At 42.2% G+C, this 15,050-nt stretch overlaps 1 protein-coding gene across 1 annotated transcript; it reads right to left on the minus strand.

The window, feature by feature from the left end:
• Positions 1-249: 249 nt before the first annotated feature.
• LOC129839413 (zinc finger protein 135-like) lies at positions 250-14,835 on the minus strand. The gene is made up of 2 exons (XM_055906851.1): positions 14,268-14,835; positions 250-3,756 (listed from the first exon to the last, which is right to left on the minus strand). Exons 1-2 carry the CDS (start codon positions 14,590-14,592, stop codon positions 2,630-2,632), a joined length of 1,452 nt encoding a protein of 483 aa, XP_055762826.1. The 5' UTR covers positions 14,593-14,835; the 3' UTR covers positions 250-2,629.
• Positions 14,836-15,050: the final 215 nt, after the last annotated feature.

Consider the following 15,050-nt stretch of genomic DNA (forward strand, 5'->3'; position numbering starts at 1 on the left):
CATCGCAGTGCTAGCTGCGCCACCAGATTCTCTGGGTTCGCGCCCAGGCTCTGTCGCAGCCGGCCGCAACCGGGAGGTCCGTGGGGGCGACGCACAATTGGCATAGCGTCGTCCGGGTTAGGGAGGGTTTGGCCGGTAGGGATATCCTTGTCTCAGTATGTAAAATGTAATAAAAATGTATGCACTCTACTGTAAGTCGCTCTGGATAAGAGCGTCTGCTAAATGACTAAAATATAAATATAAAAATATAACCCCATTATTGAGAAAACAAAGAAGAAATTGAACCTCTGGTTGATGAGAGATATTCCGTTATACGGTCGGGTTTTATTATCCAAAGCTGAAGGGTTATCCAGATCGCTTTATGTCTCGTTATCACTTGACTTACCCCCTAAAATTGTAAAGGACTTAGATAAGATTCTTTATAATTTTATTTGGAGGAACAAGCCTCACTATCTACGAAAATATATTCTCACTAATACCTAAGAACAAGGAGGTCTTGAGGTTTTAGATTTCAATACTCTAAATAATACTTTTAAAATAAATTGGATTCTGAAGTATGTTAAGAACCAGAACAGTATTTGGAATGTCTTCCCTAAGTATGTATCTGACTCTGTTGGTGGTTTAGAATTTTTGCTTCGATGTAATTTTGATATTGATAAAATCTAAGTAAAGTTGGCAAAATTCCATAAGCAGGCAATTTTAGCTTGGATGTTATTGTATAAACACAAGTTTTCCCCTCACAGATACTTTTTATGGAACAAAGATATACGATTTAAAAATACGTCTCTTTTTTTTCATAACTGGTTTGAGAATAAAATTATTTTGGTTGGTCAGTTACTGAATAAGGATGGATATCTACTCTCATATGGGGAATTTCTTGATAAGTTTAAAATTCCATTACCCCCGAAAGAATATGCAATTGTTTTTGATGCGATTCCAAGGGGGGGGTTGTCTCTTTTAAATTCCTCTGTGGTTGATGTAAGTAACATAGATTTACATGAAAATATATTCATTGGCAATATTAACATCAAAGATAAATGTAGTAATAAACAGATTAGGAATAATGTTTGTGATACTACAATTCCCACAGCAAGATTCTTTTGGTCAGATATCTATGGTGATATACAATGGGGGAAAGCATGGGAAATTGCTAACAAATATTCTATCAGTAACAAAGTAAAGGAAATTTTATTTAAAATGTTACATAGAATTTATCCTGTGAAACATGTTTTGGAAAGATTCAAGCTGGATATTGAATATAACTGTGATTTCTGTGGAATGGAGAAGGAGACCATTTTGCATTTGTTTTTTACCTGTATTTATAGCAGAATGTTTTGGATTGACATACAGAATTTTGTGACAAAAAAAATAGGACCGGTTGTACTATTTAATGGTTTTGATATGATTTATTTCAGAAATTCTGACATAGATAAAGATGTGGTATATTTAATTCAACTGCTAATTATACTAGGTACATCTCATTTTCACAAATGCAAAGGGTCTAATTGAAAACCTAACTTTTTTCACTTTATAAATGAGTTTAAACAATATGGCACCACTTTAACTAAAATGAAAATCAAAAAGGCAATTAAAACTTGTTGTATTATTAATTAATATGATTAGTTTGTTTAGGATTCCTGGCAATGTAAATAGTTTGCTATTTAGTAGCAGACAGTATCTGCTGTAAAAACACTACACTTTGTGTAGAGACCAGGGTCTGGCCCTGGGGTCATCTCTCCCTGGTACCATATAGAACAGAAACATTAACTCATGCTCTGGAATGCGGTCTCTTTAGGTTTTAATCACCCAAAAGACATTGTAAATCTCCTGTCAGTGTTTTCTCCCAGAGGCCCATCCTCAGTAGAACACACAGACACAATAGTTCTAAGAACCCTCTATTCTGTTGCATAAAACAACCATTTGATGTAATAAAAGTATTATAACAATCTTGCAATTTTTGCTCTGTGTCCACTGAAAGTTCACTAGTAACAACAACTGGGACATAAAAGACACCCACCATGAGACCCACTAAATCTGCCCAAGAAGAGGCAAACAAAAGAACTTGTGTAACACATACTGACTAACGAGGTGACACCAATCAGTGCGTCCTACGTGCTAACGAGCTATACGTGCTAACGAGCTATACGTGCTAAAATCCAACCTCAAAACATAAATGGAAAAACCAAAGCCAGTAACACCTTCCCCCTTTAAGACAACAATAAATATATTCTATATTTTTGTTGGAAAAGTTTGCACACCACCAACAGAAAACAACTTCCATTTCACCTTATAATCAACTACAATGCTTCACCTTCTACAATATTAACATGGTGTCTACTGGCTGTCAACAATTAAAAACAAGAAAAAACATTTATTTCTAATTAATAATATACAATAGTATTATTTCTCACCTTTTTCTTTCTATAGAATCTTAAAACTAATTTTGAAAAAAACTCCACTAGCTTCTAGAACTCTCGTCCCCTTGGAACGAGCGCAAACAAAACTCAAACTTGCAGTCAAAATAAATTGTGATGCACTGGCTAAAAGCAAAACACAAAACCTTTTGACTGCCCACCCTTGAGACAATCAGCAGTCCTTCTACAATGTTTGATATAATGAAAAAACTCCTTCATGCATGTATTTTCTGATGTTTAATCAGATATCTTTTATCAGAGTATCTCTTGTCACATTGATCACAGCTATGAGGTTTCTCTCCTGTATGTGTTCTCTGGTGTGATATCAGGTGGCTTGACTGAGTAAAACTTTTCCCACATTGAGTACAGCTATAAGGATTATTTCCTGTGTGTGTTCTCTGGTGAGTAGTTAGCTGGCTAGATGTAGTAAAACTCTTCCCACATTGAGCACAGCTATGAGGTTTCTCTCCTGTGTGTGTTCTCTGGTGTGATATCAAGTGGCTTGACTGAGTAAAATGCTTCCCACATTGATCACAGCTAAACGGTTTCTCTCCAGTGTGTGTTCTCTGGTGTGATATCAGGGTGTGTGGCCAAGTAAAACTCTTCCCACATTGACTACAGCTATAAGATTTCTCTCCTGTGTGTGTTCTCTGGTGTGATATCAGGGTATGTGGCTGAGTAAAACTCTTCCCACATTGACCACAGCAATAAGGTTTCTCTCCTGTGTGTGTTCTCTGGTGTACCATCAGATTGTTAAATGTAGTGTAACTCTTCCCACATTCATCACAGCTACAGGGTTTCTCTCCTGTGTGTGTTCTCTGGTGTGATTTTAATTGTCCTGAGAGAAGAAAACTCTTTCCACAGTCAGAGCAGCTAAAAGGTTTTTCTCCTGTATGGATTTTCTGATGTACTTTAACAACTTTTGAGGAGGTGAATCTCTTCCCACATTGAGCACAGCTATAAGGTTTCACTCCTGTGTGTATTCTCTGGTGTGATATCAGGATGGTTGACTGAGTAAAACTCTTCCCACATTGAGTACAGCTATAAGGTTTCTCTCCTGTGTGTATTCTCTGGTGTGATTTCAGGCTGGTTGACTGAGTAAAACTCTTCCCACATTGAGTACAGCTAAAAGGTTTCTCTCCTGTGTGGATTCTCTGATGAATTGTAATGCCTGATGAGGTGAATCTCTTCCCACAATCAGAGCAGCAGTGAGTTCTCTTCCCTTTGGATCTCTGCTGGTGTTTCTTGAGGTGTTCTGATGTGGAGAGACTCTTCTCTGCCTTGTCAGCATCATGAGGTTGTTGAGGCTCCCCAGAGGATCCACGATAGTCCCGTCTCTCTCCTGTGTGAACAACAAAGTCAGACAGATGGTTAAAGGCCCACAACAGCAGAACTCCACTGTAAAAGGTGATGCCGACAGCGTAGCCATGACATTGTACAACAATTGACGTCTGTAATGAATGTTAAAATTATTTAACAAATTTCTTAAAATGAGAAAGAATAGTCATATTTTCATCTTGTTTTCACATTAGTAGTAATATTGATGATTGTAGGCTAGAAAAAAGTTATTAAAGTTGTTGAAATCCTAAGCAGTGTGCCATACAACGTTTGGTTTCCAATATAGGCCCCTTTCTGTGTTTGCTAAAATTGCACCCCAAGGGCGATGCACACACAATTTGGTTGCAGAAACTCCTCCATGCTAATGAGGAAACCGCTAGTTTGGATGTAGCATCTCTGCCTGGAGCAAATAAGATGAGCGAAGATGTGTTTTTCACAATGTATTCTGAATATTAGAGCGCACTATCAGTGCAAGATCAGGAGTGCTACTCAAGTGCTACTTACATTAACTTCTTCAGTCTATTTAAACTCACATTCTTAAGCCTAGGTGTCCCGCTAGCGTGAAACTTCCAGTGAAACTGGAGGGCGCACAATTCAAATTTATAATCATAAAAATTATGGATATTAAACATTGAGGTACATATACAGTTGAAGTCGGAAGTTTACATACACCTTAGCCCAATACATTTAAACTCAGTTTTTTCACAATTCCTGATATTAAATCCTAGTATAAATTCCCTGTCTTAGGTTAGTTAGGGTCACCACTTTATTTTAATAATATGAAATGTCAGAATAATTGTAGAGAGAATGATTTATTTCAGATTCTTTCAATATATCCACATACTTTTCCATCCTCATGATGCCATCTATTTTTTGAAGTGCACCAGTCCCTCCTGCAGCAAAGCACCCCCCCCACATGATGCTGCCACCCCTGTGCTTCATGGTTGGGATGGTGTTCTTCGGCTTGCAAGCTTCCCCCTTTGTCCTCCAAACATAACGATGGTCATTATGGCCAAGCAGTTCTATTTTTGTTTCATCAGACCAGAGGACATTTCTCCACAAAGAACGATCTTTGTCCCCATGTGCATTTGCAAACCGTAGTCTGGCTTTTTTATGGCGCTTTTGGAGCAGTGGCTTCTTCCTTGCTGAGCGGCCTTTTAGGTTATGTTGATACTCGTTTTACTGTGGATATAAATACTTTTGTACCGGTTTTCTCCAGCATCTTCACAAGGTCCTTTGCTGTTGTTCTGGGATTGATTTGCACTTTTCATACCAAAGTACATTCATCTCTAGGAGACAGAACGCGTCTCCTTCCTGAGTGGTATGACAGCTGCGTGGTCCCATGGTGTTTATACTTGCGTACTATTGTTTGTACAGATGAACGTGGTACCCTCAGGCATTTGGATATTGCTCCCAAGGATGAACCAGACTTGTGAAGGTCTACAATTGTTTTTCTGAGGTCTTGGCTGATTTCTTTAGATTTTCACAGGCACTGCGTCTGAAGGTAGGTCTTGAAATACATCCACAGGTACACCTCCAATGACTCAAATGATGTCAATTAGCCTATCAGAAGATTCTAAAGCCATGACATAATTTTCTGGAATTTTCCAAGCTGTTTAAAAGCATTGTCAACTTAGTGTATGTAAACTCCTGACCCACTGGTTGAGTAATCCACTCGTTCAACATGCAGACAAAGAACTCCAAAAAGCTACCCCTAAACTTTGTTTCAACAAGTCAAAATACGTTTCTATTTACTCCTCAGATACCCTAAATGATTTTAGCAGGTGCGTCCTGTCTTCATGTCGTGCATGCAAACACGAATTTCCAAGACTGTGTCCCTGTACTAAAACTGATATTTCTTATTCGTTTTGGAAGTTACAAGCCTGAAACCTTGAACAACGACTGCTGACACCTTGTGAAGCCATAGGGATTGCATCCTGACAGCAAATTTTTAGTATGCCCTTTCTCTTGCAATTCTAAGAGGATGGTCTCTCAAAAACAAAATCTGGTTGGTTTTTCTTTAGATTTTCTTCTACATTATTTTAACATTTCTACAAACTTCAAAGTGCTTTCTTTCCAATGGTACCAATTATATGCATATCCTGGCTTCAGGGCCTGAGCAACAGGCAGTTTACTTTGGGCATGTCATTCAGGCGGAAATTGAGAAAAAAGGGGCCTAGCCCTAAGAAGTTATTAAGCTCTGTCTATTCACTAGTTCGCCAACGTGGGGGAAACTCAGGGGAGTAACCTCCATTTACAGGTTGATGAGTGCATTTCACATTACTTTTGGATTATAATTGTAAGGCTTGAATCACCTGCTTAATACACTGCTCAAAAAAATAAAGGGAACACTTAAACAACACAATGTAACTCCAAGTCAATCACACTTCTGTGAAATCAAACTGTCCACTTAGGAAGCAACACTGATTGACAATAAATTTCACATGCTGTTGTGCAAATGGAATAGACAAAAGGTGGAAATTATAGGCAATTAGTAAGACACCCCCCAAAAAGGAATGGTTCTGCAGGTGGTGACCACACACCACTTCTCAGTTCCTATGCTTCCTGGCTGATGTTTTGGTCACTTTTGAATGCTGGCGGTGCTTTCACTCTAGTGGTAGCATGAGACGGAGTCTACAACCCACACAAGTGGCTCAGGTAGTGCAGCTCATCCAGGATGGCACATCAATGCGAGCTGTGGCAAAAAGGTTTGCTGTGTCTGTCAGCGTAGTGTCCAGAGCATGGAGGCGCTACCAGGAGACAGGCCAGTACATCAGGAGACGTGGAGGAGGCCGTAGGAGGGCAACAACCCAGCAGCAAGACCGCTACCTCCGCCTTTGTGCAAGGAGCTACACTGCCAGAGCCCTGCAAAATGACCTCCAGCAGGCCACAAATGTGCATGTGTCTGCTCAAACGGTCAGAAACAGACTCCATGAGGGTGATATGAGGGCCCGACGTCCACAGGTGGGGGTTGTGCTTACAGCCCAACACCGTGCAGGACGTTTGGCATTTGCCAGAGAACACCAAGATTGGCAAATTCGCCACTGGCGCCCTGTGCTCTTCACAGATGAAAGCAGGTTCACACTGAGCACATGAGCACATGTGACAGACGTGACAGAGTCTGGAGACGCCGTGGAGAACGTTCTGCTGCCTGCAACATCCTCCAGCATGACCGGTTTGGCGGTTTGTCAGTCATGGTGTGGGGTGGCATTTCTTTGTGGGGCCGCACAGCCCTCCATGTGCTCGCCAGAGGTAGCCTGACTGCCATTAGGTACCGAGATGAGATCCTCAGACCCCTTGTGAGACCATATGCTGACACATGCACATTTGTGGCCTGCTGGAGGTCATTTTAAAGGGCTCTGGCAGTGCACCTCCTTGCACAAAGGCGGAGGTAGCGGTCCTGCTGCTGGGTTGTTGCCCTCCTACGGCCTCCTCCACGTCTCCTGATGTACTGGCCTGTCTCCTGGTAGCGCCTCCATGCTCTGGACACTACGCTGACAGACACAACAAACCTTTTTGCCACAGCTCGCATTGATGTGCCATCCTGGATGAGCTGCACTACCTGAGCCACTTGTGTGGGTTGTAGACTCCGTCTCATGCTACCACTAGAGTGAAAGCACCGCCAGCATTCAAAAGTGACCAAAACATCAGCCAGGAAGCATAGGAACTGAGAAGTGGTGTGTGGTCACCACCTGCAGAACCATTCCTTTTTTGGGGGTGTCTTGCTAATTGCCTATAATTTCCACCTTTTGTCTATTCCATTTGCACAACAGCATGTGAAATTTATTGTCAATCAGTGTTGCTTCCTAAGTGGACAGTTTGATTTCACAGAAGTGTAATTGACTTAGAGTTACATTGTGTTGTTTAAGTGTTCCCTTTATTTTTTTGAGCAGTGTATGTTTGTGTTATTGTCGCAAATCAACTGATTTAAACACTTCAACTAGAAAAATGCTCTTTGGCTAGCTTTGCCATCAGCCTGACAATAAGGGTTTGTAAGTGTTTGCCAAATTGGCCCATAACTTCACCTAACAATAACATAGACCTACTGTAGGGCCCATAAGGCCACCAAACAACAAATATATGTCGTGATGTTTGTCATTTGACAGTCGTTCAGAAAATGATTTCTTGAATCAGCTGTGAATAGTTGAACATGTGACTGTAACTAAACAGCTACAGTATTAAGAATGATGTGTAATTATTGAAGAAGCACGTTAATGACAGTATCCATTTGGGTGTTGTCAGACAGAATAAAGTAGACGGCACACGTTTGATTTATGTCCTGATGACGTGTCCATGCCCATATTTGGGTATCCAGTCAGGACATACTGGCGGGAAGTTATCACGTGCTCTAGGGAGTGCCAATATAGGGGCATCCTGTCAGGACATCCTGTTCAAGGAACCAACTTTGAGAAGGTTAAAAAACAAAAGTTTCAAACCAATTCCTGAATGTAATTGAATCTACGTATGTTTTGCCTTTAATATAACGTCATGAAAAATCATTGGCTGAATATTATATATCTAAGACACTGCATCTCGGTGCTCAAGGCTACAGACTTACTTACAAGCCCTTAACCAACAAAGAAGTCAAGAAAAATGAGTGTTACGTAAAAAATACAAAATAAAAGTAACAAATAATTAAACAGCAGCAGTAAAATAACAATAGCAAGGCTATATACAGGGGGTACCGGTACAGTCAATGTGCGGGGATACTGGTTAGTCGAGGTAATTGAGGTAACATGTACATGTAGGTAGAGTTATAAATGTCTATAAATGTTAAACTGTCGTACCCCATTGTGGGGTTTTTATAAGGTTTTTTGACATGCTTAACTAACTTTAAGCTCTTAGGGCTTCTTATGCATTAAAGTTTGAATTACTGACTCATGTGAACCTGCATTTTCCATTAGTCTCTACTCTTACCAGTGCTCTGTCTAACCATGAGGCCACAGCCTGAAATTGCAACAAATGTATCTGAGCATAAGATATGAACAAGCAGTCTGAAATGTGTGTGTGTTAGAAAGGGCGCTGTGGGCGCTGTACTGTGTGACGAGACTGTGCTAATCTTAGAGAGACACAGGAGGGGGTGAATCAGGAGACTGCTGACTGTGGTGTACAATGGACAATAACAGATAAGCTATACACACGAAGAACATATGTGAGGTTCTGAGTAATACTATAACACACGTGATTGAATATTAGCAACTGTATTAAATGTGATTGAATACTATAACAAACGTGATTAGTAATTGTATTAAATGTGATTGAATATTAGCTAACTGTTGGCCTGGGCGCCTGGATGTCTGTGTGTGTGTGCTGGAAGTAACAGTTAGCCAGATAAGAGTGCTGGGAAGCTGTGGTTAGCCTTGAGCGCAAACAGTGGCCATTGTATACAGGTGTGAATAGCTCAGACAATATTGCAGAGCTGTCTGACCTCAGTCTTTGGGGTGAAGGAGCGTAATCTACACAGCAACAGCGTCGGGACATCACATGGGCTAAGGGGCCAGGACTGGCTTAAGGCGGCAACATCAACGATAGGCTGGGTAAGTCTAAACTACGCCCAGTCTCTACTCTGACAGGCCGGCTCGGAAGTGGGAACTAACCTCTGTCACGAGTATAATATAATATCTTTGTCAGAAACAAATCAGTTCTCTGTCTTATCCTGAGTGATGAAACATTGAACCCGTATATACGGAAATTGTATTTGCCATTTATTAACTTTTGAATTAAACAATTATTTTAACCAAGTTCAGGTGTACTATTGTTCCTATCTCAGTTGAACTTTCGCAACCCTAACAATTGGTGACACCGACCATGAACTGAGGGAACTTCGCTGGACATTGAGGCATCCAGCCTTTGGCCTAGACTGTCGCCAGACGGGGTCCTCTCACAAAAAGACCGGTCTACTAAAGCAGGTAAGCAGAGCCTATTGTTTCAAAACTGAAATTCTGCATATTGGATTTAACCAAATTTATTTTGTGAGAAAACCTAACTGGTGTAAGTTACTAAATTTTTGAACCATATGTTCACTACAACAAAGGATAAAACTAACTACGTATTATTTAATTACGTACTACTTGATGGCGAATGCATTTTCAGTTGGCCAACAGAATAACAATGGAATGCCTGTATGTGTATGACGTGATATTAAAAGCCTGTTTGTGTGCGTGTATGTATCTAGGCTAGGGTTGTTTTATTAAAAGTCTATAAGACTTTAGGGAAGTGATTGAGGACAATGGCCACATAACCACCGTGACAGGCGGAATATTGGAAATAAGACAAGTTCTAATAATTGAACGGCAATATACCGACTTCACGGATTTTTATGTATTCACATGGTATGTGGGATATAAGATAAATTGTCGATTAATAAGTCTAGGTGTGTTGGACCCTCGACTAAAAGTGGACGGCAACATAGTCCAGGGGAAGGCAGAAGAATTGGATATAAGACAAGTCTAGGTCGACCCTCGACGGCAATTCACTGTATAAGACAGGTCCCCTGTTACAAGTAAACGGCAAAGCATTGATGAAGAGAGGTTACGTTATATGCGCAAATAATTTAACGGCAATGTTTTGGAGATAAGATAAGTTTACTGATTGAATAAGACGTGTTGGACATAAGATAAGTCACACTGTATGTCTGTTGCTTTATGATTGTATCCCTCTGTATGTATTGTATCAGGCTTTTATGCAAGGAAAAGTAAGGACATCTATATAAATTACATAACCATATATACTCATTAACCACATTCTATATTCTCACATTATTTGACACGGACACACTAGTCCCCGGGTAATAATAGATAAGAACAAAATAACGATAAAATTAGGCAAAACCTAAAAATAACTAACTAATATGGCTCAAATCGAAAGAATTCTTAAGACACTGAAATCAACTCTAGAGATAAACGGAGGAAAAGATGAGAAAGAATGGAAGAGGAGAGGAGAAAAATTGTATAGGGAATGGATAGATGATGGTTCCATTCTAGATCCTTCCGGCCTGCCAACTGAGGGAGAACCCGGAAGAATACTAGATGCCTTGAAGCGGAGGACAATGAAGACCGCTGCCGAATGGAAACAAGGTGGGGAGCCCATGAAAGGTACCATAAAGGATACCATGGAGAAGGCCAAACTCATAGAAAAAATTGGTCTAGCCATGCTAGAAAAACTCAAGAAAATGTGCAAGGATGCCACACCACCCTCGCCCGGGTTTGCAAAACTATATCCCGAACTGCCTAAACCCAGCGCACCTCCGCCATACGAACCAGCCAACATGATGGCCCCACTAATTGATCTCACTGCTACAGTAAACTATAACAAGAGACCGGAAGGAGACAGCACACCATGGGTCCCAGCTAACCAGGAAAAAAAGAAGAAATACAGGTATTACTTGACAACACCAAATACCTCCAGAAGGGAGTGGAGCAATTGAGCAGGATTCAGATGGGTAATGACAGATGGAGAGACGGAAGTGGAAATAGTATGGAATTGGAACAGGGAGCCTCTGTCTCCCTCCTGTGTTCACAAGGGAGTGGTGTAACAAGAGAATCTTACCAACCAACAACGGAGCAGATGAATATGGATACAAGAGTGCGTGAAGAGAGAGACCTGGTAAGGGCCCGAGAGGACAAGGTGATCGCTGAAGGTGAAGAAATCCGGCGTTTACAACACGCCCTGGCCGAACTACATCAGAACCAGAGACTGACTGATGTGGTCAGTCCCCCACCCCTGGGCCACCTTATACACTTTGGACATGAAAACCATGCTGAGGAAGTGAGTGAGGAGGAAGACCTACAACATGATGCAGAGTATGGAATAAAAGGCAGGTTCAAGGGTGCAGTGGTTGAACTGACAGGACACCCTCACAACACCCGAAGCAAGGCCGCCCAGAGGGGAGGGATGCATCCACTGAGACAACAGGTGGGAGGGACATCCACCTACAAACCATGGGCACATCGAGATTTACAAACCCTAGTGGACGCTTTGCCAATTCCAGAAGAGTCCGGATGTAGGTGGGTGAAGGCCTTTGAAAGCCTGACAGCATCTGATGGACTCACTCTGGGCGATATACTGGCAGTTCTCAATAGATGCATGGGGGACCAGGAATGCAAGGACCTCATGACTCGAGCTGGGTTGAGGGGAAGACAATCAGTAAGTACCAAATTTGAAAACTACAGGACTGACCTATGGACCGCAGTGAGAAGCAGATATCCCACCCAGTCACGGCCACAACTAATGCAGACACTGCGCCTAGAAGACCACGAGTGTCCCAGTATACATGAAGAAAGCACGAGTGCTGTGGAGACAGGCCTGGAATGAGGAGCCTGATAGGCCCCAACTCATGGCCATGTTCTTGGATCAATGCCTAAAATCTCTACCAGAACACGTCAGAGTTGAATGTGAGAAGGTGGTAGGAATCACAGCCAAGGGTGTTGCTGAATTCACAGAGATAGCACAACATCATATGGAACGATACCGAGAAGGAAAAAGGAAGGAAGATGATGAAATAAAACTACAGAAGAAAGTCCTGAAAAAACAACTGATGGATGACAAGCCAGCACGTCAGATGCCCATGACAAGCACCCCAGTCACTCAGGTTCCTGATGCAGCTAACAGCGAGGTGGTAGCAGCTGTGGTGCAACAAGTGGCTGGGATGATGGCCCCACAACGTGACACCCAATGGGGAGGAGGTATGCCCACTCAACCTTGGCTGCCCATCCCTGCAGTCTGTTTTGCGTGCGGAACACCAGGACACTACGCTCGCGCCTGTCCTATGAAGGTGCAGCAAAACCAAGCCGTGGGTACTTACGGACCCCATTATAGTGGTGTGGGGTACGGCGTGCAATATGGAGCAGGTGGCTATGGACCACCAAGAGGGAGGGGCCAATGGGGGGCCCAGAGAGGAGCATGGATGCCCAGAGGGGGAAGAGGAGGTTGGGGAGGACCAAGACAACCTTACCCACAACAACCTTACCCACAACAGCAACAACAGAACAACACTCCGGAGATTCCTAACCCTGCTCTTCTCCCAAGCATGGCCTGGCTGGGCGATCAGACAGGATCCCCTCAATGAAGCTGCCCAGAGACCCTTACCCTTCCAGACAACAGTACATACATCTACACTTTCCCACCTGACAAGGAACCTATAGTGGAGTGTCTGATTGGAGGTAAACAACAGAGGATGCTTATTGATACAGGCTGTACTTGGTCATCTGTACAAAGCACTTACCCACTCACCACAAGAACACAAGCTTTCACAGGGGTCTCGGGAACAATCATGAGAAAGCCCTTCACCATCCCTTTAGACGTTTGCTGGGATGGCCACACCTACTCTCACCAATTTCTGTACAACCCTGAGTGCTCTGTATGTCTGATGGGGAGGGACCTACTATCCAAATTGGGATGCACCATCTTTTGCAATGGCAACGGCCTCCATGCTACAAATATATCCCCAACTGAGCTACTCCCCATACTTATGACATCATCAGACCCCCCACGCATGTTATACTTAAGTGATGACATACCTGAGGAAGAACCATCCCACGTCTACTGGCTGAGATTACTGGACAGTGATCCGGACACCCCACGTGTGTGTAAACAATTCCAGGACTGGAAACCATGGATACAGACTCTAAACGCATACTATCCACCCATGACCCCCCACACCTAACAATGAACTACTGTGAGAACAAAGATGAAATCTATGACGAAGCGTGGCATGAAAGCATGGTAGACCGGAGACCATTGGTAACATGCAAACACATCTTTATCCTTAAGGAAGGGGTTGCCGCAAGCTGCATGGCAATGGACGGGGACATAGATCTTTTGGAAGACTGGTACACTATGTCATCTGATTCAGCTCCCCATGTTACACTTATGATCCTCTCAAAATATACGTTTTTTTTTTTAAACTCGATATAAACACAGAATAAAAGGAGCAAGCAGGTATGACTTTCTCTTTCATTTTGAGCCCACGGGAAGAAGGCACCAGAACCTACCGTGCTAACCCATTGTCACTAGATAACACAACCACACAGTGCATGAAAAGCATGAGGTGTGGCTAACGTTTGCACGCTTTCGCTAGCTACCAAGCTAACATACAAACTCGGTTGAGAAGAGTAGATCCTCCATTATGACGTTGAGAAATAGTGCATTGTGGGTAGTGTAGAAGACCCCTCTTTTACCCTGCTGCTACTCTGTTATCTATGAGTCACTTGAAGTGATTTCTTCAAGAAACAATGGGTACATATCATTAATGTATAAGTCCCAAAATGGATGTAACAACTGCTGATATCCCCTTTAAGACTACATATTGGGCTAATCTAATAGGAGATATTGAGGACTACAGTATTTCAGGAATTGTCATTGGATGCATTTGATCAATTGTTAACGTTTTGTTGATGGTCCACTCTTGATGTTCTACACGTTACAGTGTAGCTTCAGCCATTCCTACAGAACAACATTAAAGTGTAGAACTCCTTTATTGCACATTGGTTCAACGACTGCAGAGACGGTACTTACTGGTGTTAAACAGATCTCCAACCTCCTCTTCCTCATCCAATGTGACAGTAATCTCCCCCTCCTCTTTCACTCCAAAAACCGCATCCTCCTCTTTCTCTGCCTCCTCTTCTTTTACTGTAACATCCTCCTCCTCTTTCACTCTGAACGCGTCTTCCTCTTCTTTCACTGAAACGTCTTTCTCTTCTTCTTTCACTGTAACAGCCTCACCCTCTACTTGTTTTTGTATTGTAACATCTTTCTCTTCCTCCTCCTCTTTGGCGAGTGCTTCATTCTCCGTCCAGCAGACCGCCTCTTCTTTAGCAGGAGAGTAACTTAGTGAACTCATGGTCGGGGATAATAGCTAGCTAGCATTATCGACTAGCCTAGTTCAAAGATAACTTAGCAAACCAGCTAGCTGACAAACAACGTAAATATATAATTAAATGGGCCAACAAGTACATACGACAGAGGTATGTTTAATAGACAGCGACTAATATACACCAAAACAGTGTAAAGAGCGTGAATGTTGTAGCTATGTTTGCTAGAAAGCTACCGAGGTGTCTGACTAGCTGTTGTTGTTGAAGGAGTGCCCCGTCCACTAGATTAGACGTCACACTGGCAGCATCACCTGAACCTAAAAGACGCCATCTGCTGACTGGAGTAGGCAACGTAGTTCAGGAACCAAAAGTTTATTTTTCATTTATTTCATAAAAGGTTAATATTATATTAAGTCGTTCAAAGAGAAGCATGTATTGATTGATTCGTTTTTAATGAGTGAGAATTTAAAACAAACTTTACACCCAC

Source organism: Salvelinus fontinalis, chromosome 40, assembly GCF_029448725.1.
Source record: "Salvelinus fontinalis isolate EN_2023a chromosome 40, ASM2944872v1, whole genome shotgun sequence".
Lineage (NCBI taxonomy): Eukaryota > Metazoa > Chordata > Actinopteri > Salmoniformes > Salmonidae > Salvelinus > Salvelinus fontinalis.

Coding starts and splice junctions, on each gene's coding strand:
- LOC129839413 (XM_055906851.1), bottom strand. CDS start 14,592: ATGAGTTCACTAAGTTACTCTCCTGCTAAAGAAGAGGCGGTCTGCTGG. Junction 3,757..14,267: donor TGGAGATCTGTTTAACACCA/GTAAGTACCGTC, acceptor TTGTTCACACAG/GAGAGAGACGGGACTATCGT.